General features: G+C 52.1%; 1 protein-coding gene across 2 annotated transcripts in view; it reads left to right on the forward strand.

The window, feature by feature from the left end:
* Positions 1–20725, forward strand: part of WDR36 (WD repeat domain 36) — a 580433-nt gene that overhangs the window by 134443 nt on the left and 425265 nt on the right. For both annotated transcript variants that reach the window (XM_085632587.1, XM_085632588.1), the window contains exon 11: positions 2430–2513. In XM_085632587.1, the coding sequence (XP_085488713.1) occupies positions 2430–2513 (84 nt within the window). The remainder of the gene's footprint in view (positions 1–2429; positions 2514–20725) is intronic.

Raw genomic sequence — 20725 nt, forward strand, 5'->3', positions numbered from 1 at the left:
GGCACGGCTGAAATAGTTCACGTATTCTACCCAAGTTGTACCTGGGATCCGGGTGCAATCTCTGAACCTCTGGCGGTACATCTCGGGTGTGAGGCCGTAGCGGGTGAGGAGGGCAGCCTTCATGTGGTCGTAGGACGACATTTGGTGATCTGGGAGCTGCAGTAGGGCATCGCGACCCTCGTTGATAAACCTCCCCCAAAGTCCGGCTCCCCAATCACTCCGGTCGATCCGGTGGGAGGTCATGGCGATCTCGTAGGCTTTAAACCACTGTTGTATGTCGTCTTCTCGGACATACTCGCGGACAACATCCTTGGGGATGTGGACTTTTTTCTCGATTGGCCCCTGGGTGTGTGGTCGCTCAGGCACCCCCAGTTCTTTATTCTGTTTCCGAAGTTCTATCTCCGCTAGTTGGCGCTCGTGCTCGAGCGTTATTTTTTTCTCCTCCAGCTCTCTCTGTCTCTGCTTCTCTTCTCGTTCTTCTCGGAGCCGCATATGCTCGAGGTTGAGTTTCTGTTCAGCTAACTTGAGTTCCCCATCCATCTTGAGTCGTGCCATTTCCAACTCGTGCAATCTGGTTCTTTCTCTTTCTCGGATCTCCTCCTGCGAGAGGCCCGTTCCCCGCTCCTCGGGAGCCGTGGCGTTCCCCTCTGGTGTGATGCTGCTTTGGTCGGAGGGTCCGGCGACCCCAGTTTCTGTCCACGACTCTAGGGCGTGCTTTAGATCATCCTTGGTACTCAAGCCGGTGGTAGCAATGCCAAGTTCTATGCAGAATTGTCTCAGTTCGCGGTGGTTGTATTCTTCTAACTTATCCATTTGGAATTTCTCGGTGGAGCTGCTATCTTTGGCTGACATCGTGTTTTTGTCGTGGGGTGAGCTACTCTCTGTACGATTACGCGTTGATTCGGATCCCGCCGCTGGCCACCAATGTTAGAAAGGGTAGACGGACCGGGAGGGTCGGCCGGGGTCAGGAGGAGAGGTCTCCGGGGAGAGCCGTCTCCAGCGATCGTACAGACAAGTAACTTCCCCCCCCCCACAGGCAGATACCACACACGGATAAGGTTCAGTGTTCTTTATAAGCACTTCTTAAGGTACGGTTGAATGGTACAAGGAGGTCTGGACTCAGGGGTCCCCTCGGTTCAAGTCTCTCAATGCAGGGTAAGGGGTAGCGGGACAGTCTGTTTACCAGTCAGGTCGTTCGGATGAGATGATGACTAGCTCACAATCCTCGAGCTTGGTGGTTTAGTTGGTACGGGCCGCGGCAGCGCCAGCAGGTCCCGGTCGAGATGGTCGGTACACGGTCCGCGGCAGCGCCAGCAGGTCCCGGAAAGATGGTCGATGTACGGTCCGCGGCAGCGCCAGCAGGTCCCGGTCGAGATGGTCGGCACACGGTCCGCGGCAGCGCCAGCAGGTCCCGGAAAGATGGTCGATGTACGGTCCGCGGCAGCGCCAGCAGGTCCCGGTGAGGATGGTCGTTACAACGGGCCGCGGCAGCGCCAGCAGGTCCCGACGAGGATGGATGTTGCAGAAGGCCGCGGCAGCGCCAGCAGGCAGGACGATGGTTCACAAGAGCGGGCTACGGCAGCGGCAGTAGTCCGTCAAGGCTGAGTTCTCTCGGTGTCTCTCGACTCCAGGATACAACTGCCTTCCTGCTCCGGAGTTGCCCCAGTTATAGGGCAGGCGCCCTTTGATGTCCGGACCCTCGCACTTGGAGGTCGGAGGGCCCGGGATGAAGGTGTCCAGACACCCAGCAGGGGGTGGAGCCAGGGCCTGGGGGAGCTGGAGGCGATCGGCACCTGGCGGGGAAAGAGCTCTTGGCACTTCGTTCTCCCATTGACCTGCCAAGTGGTCCGCTCACCTCCTGGGTGGATGGTGGTGCCGGGATGTCGGGGCCGGCCAGGCCCGGGGTTAGGGTCGGGGCGAGGCCACGCGGCCTCGTGGTGCAGGGCCCAAGATGGCGGCTTGAACCGGCCGGGGGAGCCGGTGGGGCTGGGCCCCGTGATGAGTAGAGGTCCGAGGGCAGAAGATCCGTCGGGAGACGGGGTACAGGTGCTTTTCGTGGGTTATGCCTGGAGGTCCGGAGCTCGGGCCCTGTCGTGCGGGGAGGGAGCAAGCCCTTCGTGTGGCCTGTCCAACAGTGATGTGACACTCATTATAACCTTTGGTTTGCATGCTGAGTTGGGGGCTCTTTGTTGTTGTGTGTGATGCCATAGGAATCTAATTTCAGAGAATCTCAACTTGATCAGAAATCAAGGTTGTTTATCACAAAAAAGTACTTTATCAGAACTAAGCTCAGGACTTCTATCCAATACAGGCTTAATAATACTGCATTGTTCACATGTCCCGTAAGAGCGCATTTACATATTACCAAAATATTTTTCTGTTTTATAATGAAAGCAATGCCCTCAAATATAATTTTCTGTTTTTTGAAGGATCTATCAATAAAAAGAAATCCAAAAAGAAAGGTCTTCAGTACGACACTTTGAAACTCCCTCCAATCATTACCTTTGCCTCAGGTAAGTGGAACAGTACTTGAACCTGCTGGTTACTTGGTAACGTACAAGAGATTCAAAGATAGTATATTAAAAATCTAACATTTCTCTGTGGTGGGGAGCTCTGAATGTGATGCTGAACTATCAGCAATTTTGTCACATTCTGGTTGAATTCCTGCTTGAAACTAAACACACTCTCCTAGCAATTTCTGTGTTTGGTAATTGGATGTTGTAGATGGTGTATGTACCTTCTGACCGTTGCCTGTCTGTAAGCTAATTTTTGATTTCCATTAAGGATTCAGGTTTATGTGTAATTTGATTTATAGGCTTATAAAGCGCATTGAATCAGGAGGTTATCTCAGCGCTCTAGATTTGCAGTGAAGCAGTTATCAGGGTTTCAGGCTAGAAACAGGGCAGTTTTCAGGGTTTTCCTGAACTTCCAGTGGTCAGGGCATTGTCTTAAGGGGAGAGGGAGTTGATTCCAAATGAGAGGGGCCTTTTAAGAGAAGCATATTCCTCCCGTTCTTGTTTTTTTATCCTGGGGATTTTGAGGAGCGATTTAGAGCTAGAACGCAGAGTCCGGTGTGGGGTGTAATGATAGTTTCTCCACCAGATAGGAGGGTCCATTTCCCCAAATCGCTTTGTGTGTAAGGCAACATATCTTAAATTTCACGCGTTGTCATATGGGTAGCCAGTGTAATTGGTGAAGGAGGAGGAGAGAGGCTGATCTGTAGGGGGCATTTAGGACCAGGCGGGCGGCGGTGTTCTATATCATCTGCAAGCGGTCTAATGAGGACTCGTTGGCTGCAATCAGAAGGGCATTGCAGTAATCTAGCTTACTCAGTACCAGGGTCTGAGTCAGGGTCTTTCTGGTAGAGTCGGGGAGATCGGGAAAAGCTTTCCTTAGAAGGCCCAGGATGTGAAAGCATGAGCCCACTGTGTGTGAGATGTGTTTCTTCATGGAGAGGGTCTGTTCGAGGTAAACTCAGAGGTTCTTGACAGTGGTCGCCGGGGTAGGGGGGGGTGCCTAGTTCTGGGGGCCACCATTGAGGTGTCCACAGGAGAGGGGCATCTCCGAAGAGAAAAACTTGGGTCTTTCCGGCATTCAGCTGGAGGAAATTGCTTTCCATCCAACGAGATATAGCCACCATGCCGGAGGAGAAGGTGGATTGAGCTGTCTGAGAGGTTTTGTTGAAGGAGAATGTAAGTTGAGTATCGTCCGCGTAGGATATTGGGACGAATCCATAGTGTCTTAGGAAAGTAGCCAAGGGAGCTATGTAGATGTTAAACACAGTCGGGCTTAAGCACGATCCCTGTGGTACCCCCTTTGTGAGGTCTTGAGGTTTTGACCGGAAAGGGTCAAGGTTGAAAGTCTGGGAGCGCTTGGAGAGGAAGCTGGTCATTTATTTCTGGGCCATCCCACCGATCCCTGCCGCCCTAATTCTCGTGAGCAAAGTCTGGTGGTCGACCGTATCGAATGCGGCGGAGAGGTCTAATAGCACAAGAAGGGTGGACTGGTTTTGATCTAAGGTACACCTGATGTTATCGGTGACGGCCACAAGGGCTGATTCCGTGCTATATTTTGGACGAAAGCCCGATTGGGCCGGGTCCAGGTAGCCAGTTGCTTCGATATGGTCGGAAAGGTGTTTATTGACGTGTTTTTCCAAGACTTTGCTCAGATAAGGGAGGAGGGAGATGAGGCGGAGGTTCAAGAGTTTTTCTGTGGGGAGGTTTGTTTTTTTCGGATGGGGATGATCTGAGCAGCCTTCCAAGAGAGGGGTAGGTGCCCTTCCTCCAGTGATTGGTTCAGTATGGAGCAGATAGGTAGGGAAAGTTGTTTTGCTAAAGATGCCATGATCTTGGCTGGTATAATATCCAGAGGGGAGCCGGATTTTATTTGATTCATTATAGATTCCGTGTCCTCCTGTGTTAGAGGGGGGAAATTCTGTAGGGTGGTATGGTTAGGTGGGTGGTTACGGGGAGTGTCTGAGGCAGTATCTGAAGAGGGGGGATGCTTGGAGGCGATAATTTTGTTGTATATGGTGTCAATTTTCTGTATGAAGTGGTTACTTATTTTATCACAAAGTGTTTGGGAGGGAACTTCTGTTTCGCAGGCTTTGAGATTGGTGAAGGTTTTCAAAATTTGATGCATAACTTTGGGGGTGTTTTTAGCTAAGCTAAGTTTAAGGGCTATATGAGATTTACGGGTAAGTTTAATATTTTTGTGATAGAGGGAGAGGGCGGCTTTGTACTTCTCTTTGTTGGCTGTAAGGTTGGTGCGGCGCCATTTCCTTTCAAGGTTTTTACACCTGTTTTTTCCTATATGGAGTTCTAGAGAGAATCACACAGCCTTAGTGGATCTGGGTTTGGAGGAGGCCTTTTTTACTGGGGCGATCAGGTCGATGGCAGCTAGGGTGTATTGATTGAAATGTGCTAGGCTGACTTCAGTATTGCTGTGAGATGAATTTATGGGGATAGTAAAAGCGGATGCAAAGGTGTCAGGATTGATTTTATACCATTGTCTATATGGGGATTGTTTTTGCGCGGTGGGCCGTTGTGATCTTATGGGTCCCTGGAGTTGAAAGTCGATGATGGCATGATCAGACCAATTGACTGGTTTTGGGGCGTCGCATGTGAGGAAGGAGGAGTTAGAAAAGACAATATCTAAAGTGTGTCCTGCTGAGTGAGTTGGGCCGTTGTTTATTTTATTTAGATTTATGGCGGTGAGGTCATTGAGGATAGATGCGGTTTCCGCCTTGTCTAGATTTTCGCTGTGAATGTTGAAGTCTCCTATTAGCATGAACTTATTAGAGGAGATCACGTGAGGGGCTATTAGTTCAATTAATATGAGAGAGAAGTTGGCTAGGGGGCCCGGGGGGGGTATACCAGTGCCCCTTTCCAGTTTACTTGTGGAGAGAGGTCAAGCCTGAATATCATAATCTCAATCAGGTCATTTGAGCGTTGTTCCAGGATGGAAACTTTTGCCCTGTCATTGTATATTATAGCAATTCCTCCTCCGGTTTTGGGCTGCCTGTCAAGTCTGAGAATTCTATACCCTTCAGGTAGGGCAATGTCGATTGCTGGAGTGTTAGAAGGTTTTAGCCAGGTCTCGGTAATGAGGCCGATATCGGATGAGTTGGTATCCAGTAGGTCCCATAACTCTATCGCGTGCTTCGGGAGGGATCTTACATTTCCCAAGAAGCCTTTCCAGTTTAGCCGAGGTGGAGGGGATTTTTGTGGAGGATTGGGCGCCGGTTTCCACCTCATGTCCTCCTTATGGTATGCAGTGGGCAGGGAGATAGGAGGATAACTATCATGTTATGCTGTGGTGCAGTGTATTCTCTGGTATTTGCAGTGAGGGCAAGAGAAAAATCCTTCAAGGACTTGGGGTGAGAGTGGTCCTTTGCCATGACATTGGAAGGGTCAGTGGTGGTGGGCGACTTCCAAAGGACATCAGCTCTTTCCTGGAGTAGACGTATTTGATGCGAGCGTCATGGTCTGGGCTTAATTGGGCAGGGTCCCTGGCGACTGGCGGCGGACGGGCGCAGATGGGCTTGCCTTTGGCGCGCCCGATGCGCGCTCCGGTGACCATGAGTTTTTGTAGTGGAAGTGGGGTGGAAGCTAGAACGCTGACCTCCTTCCGACGGAAGTACCTCCCTCCACACAAACTGGATATCCCGTGGTGGACAGGGGAGACGGCTCAGGAGAGACAGCGAGGTGTGGGTAAGTGAATTAAAAAATGCGCGAAATCTCTCAAGTGCTATTTAAAAGCCACATATAAAATTCCACAATTACAGTTCATACAATTAGCGGTTACCGATTGGCTGCCCTCGGTAATATTCCCTCTGGGTGCGAGCTGGGGGAGACAAGTCAGAGGAGTTAAGCAGCTAGCGCCTGATGCCGATGCTGCAATCAAAGCGTGTCCGCTGCGCGCTCCGGTGACCACGAGTTTTTGTAGTGGAAGTGGCCTCCTTCCGCCAGAAGTACCTCTCTCCACACAAACGGGATTTTCCGTGATGGACTGGGGAGACGGCTCGGGAGAGACAGCGAGGTGTGGGTAAGTGAATTGTCATGAGTGATACCTAATCTGATAACCAGTGTACTCTGTGCAGTGCTTATTAACTTTATTTTTAAAGTGCACATTTAGTAAGTTGCTACATGTGTAACCTGGGATATCCAGAACTACTGTGTCACATTGGAAAGTACTTGGGCAGTAACTGTATGTAGATGTTTTTATATTGTTTCACTTGCACCACTCCTACAGCATAGTCCTGGCAGGTATGATGGAATCGCACTTCTTTAAATAATTAAACTTTGATTTATTTAGTTAGGTAATGACAGCTCACAAAACACTATTTGTTCAGCATACGGAAAAAGTGCATTATGTTGTGTTATGAGGAAAAGGTGGCACTGGAGCTTATATGTTTAAAGGCAAGTTGCAGAAGACTTCCTGTCGCACTGCTATAATAGGTTGGTAGGTCCCAGCCAGTGCTGAATTCAGGATTTGCTGAATTTGAGTCTTGAAAATCTCACACCAGCTTAAATGCTTCATTGCCATTACTAGGATGTATTCCATATTTTACAGATAACGTTTTTTTTATATAACCTTGTGGCTGCTAAGCATTTTTACACTAGTATGCAAGGCCCTTTTTTAGGTCTCGCCTGAGACAGCGCTTTAGCGCTGCTCTGGCGAGACTTATAGTAAGCGAGTTTTGGAAGTGCAAACAGTGGCTTTTCAGGCCTCCGAATACAGTGCATGTGCCCCAGGCGCGCGCACCATTTGGCAGCCTGAAAAGCACTGCCTGATCACTTGCTTTGATGTCCTCAGTGAGCCGTGCGGACACTGAGGACATCAAAGTGCACACCATTTGCCACCCCCTTGTTTTTTCCTTTGATCCCTATCTTTCCCTTCCTCAATCTCACCCTCTCCCTGCCTTTTACAACTGCGGCCCGCCCCCACTCCCCCCTCCCACTCCCTCCTCGTTTAATGTCGCTGTCATTGTCATCGTATTTTGGAGTGAATTCACAGTTTGAGTCCGCTCGCGCTACGGTGGTTCAGCACATTAGATAGAGGCGAGCAGTTCTGGGCTGCCGGTAAATTGCGTTTGGCTCTAACTAACCAAAACCTTTAAAGTAAACATGTTGTTCCTGACTAGATTTCACATGCTTTACTTAATCTTGCATTACCTATGTGTTTGTTTTTTCAAGGATTTTGTTTCTTATTTTTCACGCACCTATCACTCTTGTCTCCCCTCCCTTATAACCTATTTCCAGGTTCTCCAGCGCCACAACGTCATATAAATGGCAATAGCGCTATGCAAATATAATCACTCCTCTGCAAATGAACAGACTAAAGTAAAAAAAACATTAGATTTCAATGCTAAAAACTCTAACTTTCACAAATGCGAGACTGCTGCACGCCGCACACTGCTGCACGCCGCACACTGCTGCACGCCACACACTGCTGCACGCCGCACACTGCTGCACGCCGCACACTGCTGCACGCCGCACACTGCTGCACGCCACACACTGCTGCACGCCGCACACTGCTGCACGCCACACACTGCTGCACGCCGCACACTGCTGCACGCCGCACACTGCTGCACGCCGCACACTGCTGCACGCCGCACACTGCTGCACGCCGCACACTGCTGCACGCCGCACACTGCTGCACGCCACTGCACGCCACACACTGCTGCACGCCACACACTGCTGCACGCCGCACACTGCTGCACGCCGCACACTGCTGCACGCCGCACACTGCTGCACGCCGCACACTGCTGCACGCCGCACACTGCTGCACGCCGCACACTGCTGCACGCCGCACACTGCTGCATGCCGCACACTGCTGCACGCCACTGCACGCCACTGCACGCCACACACTGCTGCATGCCACACAGTGCTGCACGCCACACAGTGCTGCACGCCACACACTGCTGCACGCCTCACACTGCTGCACGCCTCACACTGCTGCACGCCGCACACTGCTGCACGCCGCACACTGCTGCACGCCGCACACTGCTGCACGCCACACACTGCTGCACGCCGCACACTGCTGCATGCCGCACACTGCTGCACGCCACTGCACGCCACACACTGCTGCACGCCGCACACTGCTGCACGCCACACACTGCTGCACGCCACACACTGCTGCACGCCACACACTGCTGCACGCCGCACACTGCTGCACGCCGCACACTGCTGCACGCCGCACACTGCTGCACGCCGCACACTGCTGCACGCCGCACACTGCTGCACGCCGCACACTGCTGCACGCCTCACACTGCTGCACGCCGCACACTGCTGCACGCCGCACACTGCTGCACGCCGCACACTGCTGCACGCCACTGCACGCCACACACTGCTGCACGCCACTGCACGCCACACACTGCTGCACGCCACACACTGCTGCACGCCACACACTGCTGCACGCCACACACTGCTGCACGCCACACACTGCTGCACGCCACACACTGCTGCACGCCTCACACTGCTGCACGCCACACACTGCTGCACGCCACACACTGCTGCACGCCACACACTGCTGCACGCCACTGCACGCCACACACTGCTGCACGCCACACACTGCTGCACGCCACACACTGCTGCACGCCACACACTGCTGCACGCCGCACACTGCTGCACGCCGCACACTGCTGCACGCCGCTGCACGCCGCACACTGCTGCACGCCGCACACTGCTGCACGCCGCACACTGCTGCACGCCACACACTGCTGCACGCCGCTGCACGCCACACACTGCTGCACGCCACACACTGCTGCACGCCACACACTGCTGCACGCCGCACACTGCTGCACGCCGCACACTGCTGCACGCCGCACACTGCTGCATGCCGCTGCACGCCGCACACTGCTGCACGCCGCACACTGCTGCATGCCACACACTGCTGCACGCCACACACTGCTGCACGCCACACACTGCCGCACACTGCTGCACGCCGCACACTGCTGCACGCCGCACACTGCTGCACGCCACACACTGCTGCACACCACACACTGCTGCACGCCACACACTGCTGAACAGCGCACAATGCTACATGAAACACTGCTGCACGCCACACACTGCTGCACGCCACACACTGCTGCACGCTGCACACTGCTGCACGCTGCACACTGCTGCACGCCGCACACTACCGCACGCCGCACACTGCTGCACGCCGCACACTACCGCACGCCGCACAATGCTGCGCACACTGCTGCATTACACACTGCTACACGAAACACTGCTGCATGCCACACACTGCTGCACGCTGCACACTGCTGCACGCCGCACACTGCTGCACGCCACACTGCTGCACGCCGCTGCACGCCACACACTGCTGCACGCCACACACTGCTGCACGCCACACACTGCTGCACGCCGCACACTGCTGCACGCCGCACACTGCTGCACGCCGCACACTGCTGCACGCCACACACTGCTGCACGCCACACACTGCTGCACGCCACACACTGCTGCACGCCACACACTGCTGCACGCCACACACTGCTGCACGCCACACACTGCTGCACGCCACACACTGCTGCACGCCTCACACTGCTGCACGCCGCACACTGCTGCATGCCGCACACTGCTGCACGCCACACACTGCTGCATGCCGCTGCACGCCGCACACTGCTGCACGCCGCACACTGCTGCACACCGCACACTGCTGCACACCGCACACTGCTGCACACCGCACAATGCTGCACGCCGCACAATGCTGCACGCCGCACAATGCTGCACGCCACACAATGCCGCACACTGCTGCACGCCACACACTGCTGCACACTGCTGCATTACTCACTGCTGCATGCTGCACGACACTGCTGCACGCAGCACACTGCTGCATGCCGCACACTGCTGCATGCCGCACACTGCTGCACGCCACACACTGCTGCATGCCGCTGCACGCCGCACACTGCTGCACACCGCACACTGCTGCACACCGCACACTGCTGCACGCTGCACAATGCTGCACGCCGCACAATGCTGCACGCCGCACAATGCTGCACGCCACACAATGCCGCACACTGCTGCACGCCACACACTGCTGCACACTGCTGCATTACTCACTGCTGCATGCTGCACGACACTGCTGCACGCAGCACACTGCTGCATGCCGTACACTGCTGCATGCCGCACACCGCTGCAAGCCGCTGCACGCCACACGCTGCTGCACGCCACACGCTGCTGCACGCCACACGCTGCTGCACGCCACACGCTGCTGCACGCCGCACACTGCTGCACGCCGCACACTGCTGCACTCCACACACTGCTTTTATGCGAGTTTATGCCACTGACATTGTAAATGACAATGCCTTTTATTTGTTTTAAAACCAAAGCATAAATAAAAGGCATTGTAATTTTACAATGCCAATAGCTCAAACTCTTATAAATGCGAGACCTATTGCATTGCAAATGCTTGTTTTTTTAGGTCTGGCCGTAGACCTCTTTAGCTGTTTTTGCCAGCCTCATGTAATCAAATAATCTTAATAAAAGAAATCCATAAATGTTTAAATACTTAGAGGGTCTATGGGTCACCTCTCCTTATCCATTTGTCTGTCCATCGGTCAGCCACATTTTTCTTCCTTCACCACATCATAGAGCATGTGGCAGAGGGGCACACTACTTCAGTTATTTTAGGGCATGCCACGTCATTTTACCCGATGACTTATGCACATCTGCCTGACGAAAAGTGCCATGGTTTGTGAGCCATTCCTTTGCCAATGCTTTTGTTCTTTCTATTATTTGTCTTTATTTTTTTTTTTAGACCTTATTGTGTGTTTACGCTATGTCTTCTGGTTCAGTAATTCAAAGCCAATTGCACCTCTTCTTTGCCTCAAGCAGAATAATACTATCCTTTGACTGCCCTATTCTATTAATATTATATACTGTTTGTCATATTTTTATTTAATCATATGGCTGCATGTTTTGGTGGTAGCATGTTTTCTCTTTATTTTGTGCCAAATGCTTGCAGTGAAAAATAAAAATGTTATGCAAGAGTTTGTCCAATCCTGACGTTTTGCTTGGCTAATGCTTGTTGACATTTGGATCAATAAATACCCAAGTAGTCTTTTGGACAGTTAGCATCCAAGTTGTCTTAACTTTTATCTGCAAATGATATCCAGGGCAATATTTGCATCCTTGGCCCCTACATGGTGGGGATGGTAATTATACTCATGGTTTGTGAGTTCTTCTGGAGGGGTCTGAGAAAGTAACATCACCTTAAAAAGTGCTATGTGTAGCAGGATTCACGGACCTTGAGCCCTTGGTGTAGGAAAGTGCCCTTTTTTGCATGGGTGCCCCACACCTTTTGCCTGATGATTGATGCTCCTTGACTTAAGTGGGCCCTGGGTTCCTGCTAATCAGGTACCCAGGGCCTGTGTTCTTTCCCCAAAACTGTACCTTTGCTCCCACATTGGCACTCCTCTGACCTACAAGTCCCATGTAAAAGGTACCAGGGGTATCAAGGGCCTTGTAGTCAGAAAAAGTCTCTGAGGGCTAAAGCATATATTTTACCACCCTCAGAGACTCCTCCTCTGACCCATACACACTAATAGTGCAGTTTGTGTTTCAGGTAGAGACCCTAAAACTTCATGTGGACATGGCACACATCCCTGTGTGTTATGCCCACCAAAACAGTGCCTGTGTCATAGGTCAGTCACCCCTCTAGCAGGCCGTACAGCTCTAAGGCAGATGCAAAGTACCACAGGCGAGGGCACAGTGGCATGAGCCCTGGGCTCCTACAGTACCTGTGTCATTCACAGATATTTTAAGTGCAGTAAAGCCATTTTTAAACCATGGGCTGGGAGTTTGGGACCCTGAATTCCACAGCTACATGATGGCTTTACTGAAGACAGAGAAGTTTGGTATCAAACTTCTCAGCCCATTAAACCCACACTGATGCCAGTTTTTTAGAATACATTTTATTAGCCAGTCAGTCAGTCAAAAGCTTTATTTCGGCAATTACTGCCATAAAAGCACAATAAGATAGGATTAAAAATACAGCATCGTTATAGAATTTGAATATTAAAGATTAAAAAGAAGAAAATAAAAGATAGAAACAAATAACAGGTAAAGGTGCTGTTTAGATTTAAAACCTTGTTAACAGGAAGATAACAATAAAAACAATTCTCACTCCCACAGAGATATTAGATCATTAAAGTCTTTAGACTAGGAGCGGTATATTAGATGGAGCAGTTTTTGACCATATACGGAAAAGTATCATCCTCTTGCACCATACCTTTTAAAAAACAATATAAATAAGCTGGTAGACATGATTTGAAATTTGAACATCAGTAATAACATTTTAAAATCACGCTAACAAAATCGATTTAAATATCACCACCCAAATATCAGCCCTAACTTTTCACTAGGCATCTGCGTTTACACCACACAGCAAAAAGAAATTTGGATGTAGCAGCAACAAGGACCGGATGTGTATCATATTTCAGTAGCCTAAAAACCTCTCTAAAATTTCTAATTCCTACAGAGCTGAAAGACCCATTTAGATCTAGCAGCCTTATATGCGGGACAAAAAAAGATAACATGGGTCTCCGTCTCATCTGTCTCGTTACACCCGGGACATAATAGTTCGTTGGCCCCCGCCCAGTTGTTAGTAAATGCATAGAGAGGGAGCGTCCTGTGTCGGAATTGAAGAAAGAGTTTCTTGGCTAAAAAGGGTTGAATGAGATCAAGAGCTGGCTCCAATTTGTAGTCTATTTTAACATCTAAAAACCTAGAGGTTAGACTCTATCACCTACTGGTACACATCAGTCGGTATTCTTTTAAAGCAGAGGTTAGTGACTGTTTAGAAGTGTCAAGACAAGATTCCTCGGGAGAACACCACAAATCACTCCTCCCAATTTGACGAAAGGTATCCCGAATATAGGACAGCCAAGGGATGTTTTCCGCCCCCCGGATGTGCATATCTGATTCTAGTTCCTCTCTGTATATAACCAGCTCAGGGGTACTCCATAGCCTTCGCCAATACAATAATGGGCGAGAGGCTATCACTTCAGTGATAGGGAGAATACCCAGATCCATCCTTAGAGGGACTAAAGGTGTAATTTGAGGGAGACCCAAAAGTTGCCTTAAAACATTATTTTCGGTCAGTGCCAGGGATTTAGTCTGGCAGTGACCCCATAATTCAGCTCTGTAAAGGGTAGCACTCCTTGCTTGGACTTTATAAATTTCTACAGGGGGGCCAATAACCCTTGCGGCACAGCTCATATGGACTTTTAAAATCCCCCCACTAACTTAAATAAGTTTTAAGTTCGCCTTGGCGATCTGCGGGCCCCAGTCCATTTTATCACTTATGGTAAGCCCTAAATAATCAAAGACTGGGACCCTCTCTAGAGGCCTTCCGTCCATTTTGGGATGTGGGCAATTTGTGGAGTTGGCATGAAACACCATATACTTTGTTTTCTTTATGTTTACCTCAAGATTCCTTTTCTTACAAAACGAGCCAAACTTCTCTAGGACACGTTGCATCCCCATAGGTGTTTTAGATAGGAGCAGCGTGTCATCTGCAAACATTAGAGCATGAATTTTACGATTGGCAAGTTTAGGGGAGTCTATATCCTTAACTGATAAGAGATCTTCAATTAGCCCATTTAGAAAAAGGGAAAAGAGAGTTGGTGCGAGAATGCAAGCTTGTCTCACGCCCTTCTCTATAGGAATCGGAGCAGAGAGTTTCCCTCTTTTTCCAAATCTAATTCTGGCGAAATTGCCTTCGTGGAGGCGTTTTATCTGTAGACAGAGATAAACTGGAGCCCCCATCTCTAACAGCAGGTCCCACAGCTGATCTCGATCTACCAAATCAAAAGCTGATTTGAGATCCACGAAAGTAAGGTAGAGGGAGCCACCCTCCAACATGATGGTTTTCCAATAGATTAATTGTAATCTGAACAACTGGTCTATAGTTGAAGTTTTGGATCTAAAACCAGCTTGGAGAGGGGTAAGTATGTTATGGTCTTCTATCCATAACTGGAGTCTTCCCAAGAGAACACGTGCAAAGATCTTTTGCGATGCATCAATTAGGCTAATAGGCCTATAGTTTGCCGAATCTATTGGAGAACCTTTCTTGTAGATGAGAATAATATCAGCACCCACCCACGTTTTGGGAGGTGACAAACCAAGAAGAATTGCATTAAATAGAGACCACAGGTATGGAACCCAGACTACCTGGTCAGTTCTGAATAAATCTCCTAATATAAATTTTATTAGCATTTATAGGAGCAAAAACACAGGAAGACAGCGAGGAAATGCACGATACCTCAGTGTCCATCAACGACAGATAATAAGATGGCCCATTCAGAATACAAAGTCCTTGTATTGGCTCTCTTGGACGTAAAATAAAACAACAAAACAAGTGGGAAATCTGCATAAAGTTCAGCCCAGCATATTCATCCATTTGCCCCAGTCCTTTTGAAACTTCTCAGGGCAGCCCCGGGCCTCGAAAAGAGGTTCTCCCTGGCCGCGCAACAGTCCACCCCCTGGAGCCACTTGCGTACAGTGGGAGGCTTTGCTTGCGACCATGCCGCCGCAATGTCTCGTTTGGCCACTGCCAATGCCGTGCCCAAGAAACACTTGTCGGCTCGAGAACCATCTAAGCTGCCAAACACCCCTAGAAGGAGACGGATGGGATCATGTGGGACCTGCCACCCCAAAGTGTTTGTGAGTTCAGTTTCGATACCTGGCCAGGAGGTGGTGAGATCGGGGCACAGCCAGACCATATGGAAAAAATCGGCTGGGGCCTGGCTGCAACGTGTGCAATCCGGCGAGGGGCACAGACCCGCCCTGTGTAGGCATGTAGGGGTGAGATATGCCATATATCGAGGTAATACAGCTGGATGAGACGCAGTTTTGAAGAGTATGTCAGGGTCTTGGGAGCCATCAGGGCGGGTCGCCAGTCTACCTCCTGCAGGGGACCCACCCATCCCTCCCAGCGGGTCCTCAATGCATCTAAGGTGACAGGGAGCGATATATTCGTGACACCCTCCCTTTTACCCAGATTGCCCTTCATAACCTGAGCCTCTAACGGATAAAATTCAGGGAGTGAGGTACCAGGTGGGATGTGTGTAGTAAGGGCGTGGGGAAGTTGCAAATATTTATAGAATTGAGTGGGGAGAAGGGAGTAGCGTTGTTGCAGGTCAGAGAAAGCCCGAATGTGGTTTTCCACCCAAATGTCCCCAAGGAGTGTAATCCCGATCCCATCGCTGTAACCCTCGGAGAGCCGATACTTCACGTAGCCATGTACTATGCCACAATGGCGTGTGTCGAGTGAGTTTCTTATCCCATTGCTTGTGACGCAAAGCAGTGCGCCAGGTGGTGAGGACCGCTCTGGTGATTGGTGGGATGGTCAGCGGAATGGGGGGTCCCGTACAGGTAGGTTAAAATCCTTTGGAAGTCCATGGTCCTGAGCTCAGTCCGGTAGGCCGGTTCGGACCAGCCTCCAGCAAACCAGTCATGGATGACAATGATTCGGGTGGCCAGGGAATAGAGGTGAAGGTTGGTCACCCCCATACCCCCATCAAAGGGAGGTATCCGACAGCGGGTCAAGACCATACGTGGTCTCCCACTCCCCCACAGAAACTTGGTGAGCACCCCATCAGACTCACGGAACCAGCTACCCGGGAGATGGAAAGTGATCAGGGGCGTATGGTTAAGAGCACACTCTAATTCAGGAAGCAGGGTTATCCAAATCCCAAGATATTTGAATGATTGCCAGTCCTCGATCCCCCTGCGGAGGCAATCAAAGCAGGCTCTTGAGGGGTGAAGGGGGACCAAGGTGGACTTCGTCGGGTTTAGGCGCAGACCCGAGGTTGTCTCGAACTTCCGAAGCACCTCCAGACAGCGTGGGCTGGAGGTCTCCGGGTCGGCCAGGAAAAGCAGGACATCATCCGCATAGAGGGCAATTTTGTCAATCTGATGAGGGTCCCACGACCACCCTTTGATTTGAGGGTCGCGTCGTATGAGGCACACCAGCGGTTCCATTGCCAGCGCGAATAGAAGTGGCGAGAGGGGGCATTCCTGACGGGTGCCTCTGCGGATAGGGAATGCTTCTGAGAAAACTCTGTTGGTCAGGACCTTTGCCATAGGCCTCCAGTACATGACTCGGATGAGGCGTCGGAAGTGGGGGCCGAAGCACATTGTGGCCAATACATCCTCCCAAGTATCCCTAATCCACCGTATCAAAGGCCTTCTCAAAGTCTATTAGGAGTAGGGCCGAGTACGGGTGAGCAGGTGGCGATGAGCTAGGGCAAGATGGAGGCGCCATATACAATGTTGAGTGCCTTGGTCCGGATGGATCAGCTCGTGCAGCAAGGGGCGAAGACGCTGTGCCAACACAGTAGCGAAGATTTTCATTTCAGTATTGATGAGCGAGATTGGGCGGTACTCTTGTGCAGGAAAGGGAAGGTGGGTGGGTTTTCGGAATGACCACTATGGTGGCCACGTCGGTCTCAGGAGGGAAAGAGCGCGACTCTACCACATGTTTAAAAAGGTCGGCCAGGTGAGGGACCAATACGTCGGGATAAGTTGCGTAATATTCCTGCGGAAAGCCATTGGGTCCCGGCGTCTTCCCAGAATTGAGTAGGGAGATAGCACCCTGGAGCTCCTCAGGAGTAAGGGAAAGATCAAGGTCCACCGAGGCGGCCTGGGGCAGACCAGGGAGGTGGGCTCCGGTTCCCCCCCAGCAGGTCGGCTAGGGAGGCCCCGGGGGTCCCGGCAGAACAGAGCTGTGAATAATAGCCCGCAAAGGCTTGGGCGATAGCCACTGAGGTACAGTGGTGGGTACCGACGGCATCTCAGATTTCAGGAATAATTATTTTCGCTTTGGGGTAGGAGACCAGATTATGAAGCAGCTTACCATTTTTGTCACCCCATCCTTAGACACGTGCCACGGAGGAGCGCCAGAGCATCTTGGCTGAATCCAGAGAGATCTGGCGGATCTCGTCACGGAGCATTGGCAGTTGTTTAGCTGAGTGGGCATCCTCTGTGTGTCCCGAGGTCATCTCAAGCTGTGCAGCTTGTGTCTCGAGTTGGGTCAGGTGTGCGTTTTGTTCCGCCCGTTTCGCATAGACCAGGCCTCTAGCCACCCCACGCAGGGTGGCTTTGCCGGCCTCCCAAAAGGTGGTCGCGGAGGAGACCGATCCCGTGTTGGTCAGGAAATAGGGTTTCAGCTCCACCGCAAGCGCGTCCCTGAGGTCCACGTCCTGCAGAAACCATGCGTTGAACCGCCATATCGAGCACGGGCCCACGGAGGTGTGTCCCAGGTGAAGAGAGATAGCGGAGTGATCCAAGATACCCCGTGGGAGAATAGAGACATCAGAAACTAGCTGGCAATCTGTGGCAGGAAGGAGGAGCGGAGGTGTGAGTGTACTGCTTCAGGCAGGGGTGCCAGATCCGCCATGTGTCACACAAACAGAGGGTAGACGACGAGTCCAGTAGTCGTTTCGAACAGGCAAGGCGTGACGGGGAGGGATCCCCCGTGGCGTCCGTCAGGTGTTGGAGAGTAGAGGGAAGTGTGGCCGGAGGAATGTATGTGGAAAGGAGGTTGAAGACCTGTCCCTCAATCCGACCGGAGAGGGCCACATAGCGGCCCTGTGTTAGTCCTTAACTGCGTTGGGGCGAAGGGCAGCCCACGCCTAGTCAGGATAGCCACCCCCGAGATCCCCTTGTGAAGCCCGAGTGCCAGACCCTATCAAAACCATATCTGCCAAGGAAAGAGCATTGGGTTCCCAGGAAATGTGTCTCTTGGAGAAGAAGTATATCAGGGGATTGACGTTGGGCGCTTTTGAGGATGGCAGTGCGTTTTATACGGTCTAGCAGCCCGTTGACGTTCCACGACAAGATGTGGAGGGACTAGCATCTAGAAAACAGGTGGCCAGGGGAGAAAAGAGCTGGAAGAGGCCCAGGCCTCGGGTGAGACGGCATGTCTCGGTTGTGAGAAAGGAATGGGGCTGGCGCTGGATGGAATGACCCAGGTTGTGAAAGTGTGAATATACTTGCGTTAGGCTGTCTGAAAAAACAAAGACTATCTGCCGAAACAATGCTGTGAACAGTGACTCAAACGGAGTCAGAACGAACAGAAGATGAAGGACAGCAACCCCCCATCCCAAACCCCCTCCCAACATCCCCCACCCTATACTTCCAAACGTGAAGCATCTGTCGCCCAGTTCAAGAACAAGAAGCTACACTAAAACGGTTAGCTGGGAAAGTCGTGGCGATAGCAATGGACCCCTCCATGAAGTCGGTAGGTCAGTATCGATGGTTGATTATTGCTGCCACGAGCCCCATAAGTTTGGCGTTGCTTTGGCCCCATGAGGCCCCACACTCAGAGTCCGGCATCCTCCCCAGAGCCACGGAGCACAGGACTTCGGGATAGGTCTGAGTCGGAAAGGGCCGGGCGTAGCAGCGAGGTTGAATGTTGTTCATGGTGTAAGTTACTCAGTGAGCTGGCCCAGCTGTGTTCATCCAAGATCAGAGGAGCCCCAGAGGCAGACCGTGACTGTAAAGTAGCTCCGGGCAATCTCGAGCGGTCTCCTCGATGTTCCCCCTTCTTACGAGATCGGTTGCGCCTCCTTTGTTGTTTGGGGGTAGAGGACAGGGCTCGGGAAGGGCCAGACATGGGGTTGGGGGAGGACGTGGGATGGGGCCATAGGGGCCGCTCCTCCGTGAGCCATGTCCACGCCGCCTGCGGTCTATCAAAGAAGAGTGCCTTGTCCTTTAAAATTACTCTGAGTCGGGCCGGGAAGAGGAGCCCATAGCGCAAGCCCAGGTTGCAGCATTTTTGTTTGACTTTAGCATACGTGCGGCGCTGAGCCTGAAGTCCTTCGTGTAGTCTGGGGCCAGTGTTGGATTTAATGCCAAATGCACTCAGAGGGTATCTTAGAGATGCGCCCTGAAAAACAACCTAACTCTGGTGTCCTGGCTCGCCAGCTGCAACCCCCAGGCATGTTTCTGGACCCCTGGGTCAAGAGCCTCCCACTCTCTGGGTCCTGAAACAAAGCACATCCTGGGCAGAGGTGCCAAGCCTTCTCTCCCACCCAGGATGGGCAAGGTCCACGAAGGGGAAGCTTCAAAGGCTTGCCGCCTTTGTAAGATGACCCTGCCTTTTACTGCTCCCAGCAACAGGCTCCCACTGGTTCGGACCTCCACTTTGGAAGGGAGAATCGGCAGGAAAACCAAGATACGAGGTGTGGTGTGCCCACCTTTGCCAACTCCACCCCCCAGGTGAAGGAGGTGAGGCAAAGCACACCTCTCAGTCCCCGCCATCTTGAAGATCGGGTGGGCCCAGCCAACCAGAGGGAGGCTTATGCCCCTTCCCACTGGAAGGTGGCATAATAGGGGGAGTACCCACCCCAAGGAAGGGACCCATTGGTCCTGACCTGTACCTACCTGAAACGTCCCAAAATTTAGTATTTATGGGCGACTCCGAACTTTGCCTCCTTAGACCAGCAAGAAGAAGGGCCAAGGAGCCTTGCTGAAGGAAGAAGAGGAGGACACCAACTGCCTTGACCCTTGCCCAGCCCGCTTTTCCCAACCTGCTCCAACGGAACCCCGGCGTGTCCAGCAGCCCCCCAGAACCCAGAGGACCTGCCCTGCCGTGAGCACTGGACTTTCTCAAACGCTCTGGCCGAATCCGCGCCACTCTGCACCCGACGCCCATGGCCCGAGTTCGAGTGGCCCAACACCACGAGGAGGTACCCCCAGCGAACCTGACCAGAGATCTAGTGATCCCTGACCTACCTCAAGCCTCCCGATGACACCTGCAGCTTCTACTTAGAGGGTCCCTCTGACCGCAGCACGAGCTGGTAAGGAAACCCAACGCCTAAAGACACACCTGCACCCGATGCCCCACGGCCTTGGGTGGCCCAACCGACAGTGTCCAGGCATCTCACTGTATCTCAACTTACCTCTCCAAACGGTGGTCGCCTTCAGGAAGCCTCCCTGCCCGAGCCTGCAGTCTTTGTTCCGAACCAGAGATCTCCCATTGAAAACAGGGCACCCAACGCCAAACGGCAGCCTGCACCCGGCCGCCCCTGTGCCGTTGTGGGTGCACCTTGTGTGCTAACTCTGATCCCCCCCTTTGCTCTTAGCTTAACCCTAGGAGCTTTGCTCCCACAATCCAGTGGCTTGCTAAAGAGCAGCCACCAACCGACGGCCCACTTGTCCCATAGGCTAACATTGGGCCGCCGCACTCTGCATCCGGCTGCCCTAGTGCCGCT

The sequence above is a fragment of the Triturus cristatus genome, chromosome 2_1 (genome assembly GCF_964204655.1).
Source record: "Triturus cristatus chromosome 2_1, aTriCri1.1, whole genome shotgun sequence".
Lineage (NCBI taxonomy): Eukaryota > Metazoa > Chordata > Amphibia > Caudata > Salamandridae > Triturus > Triturus cristatus.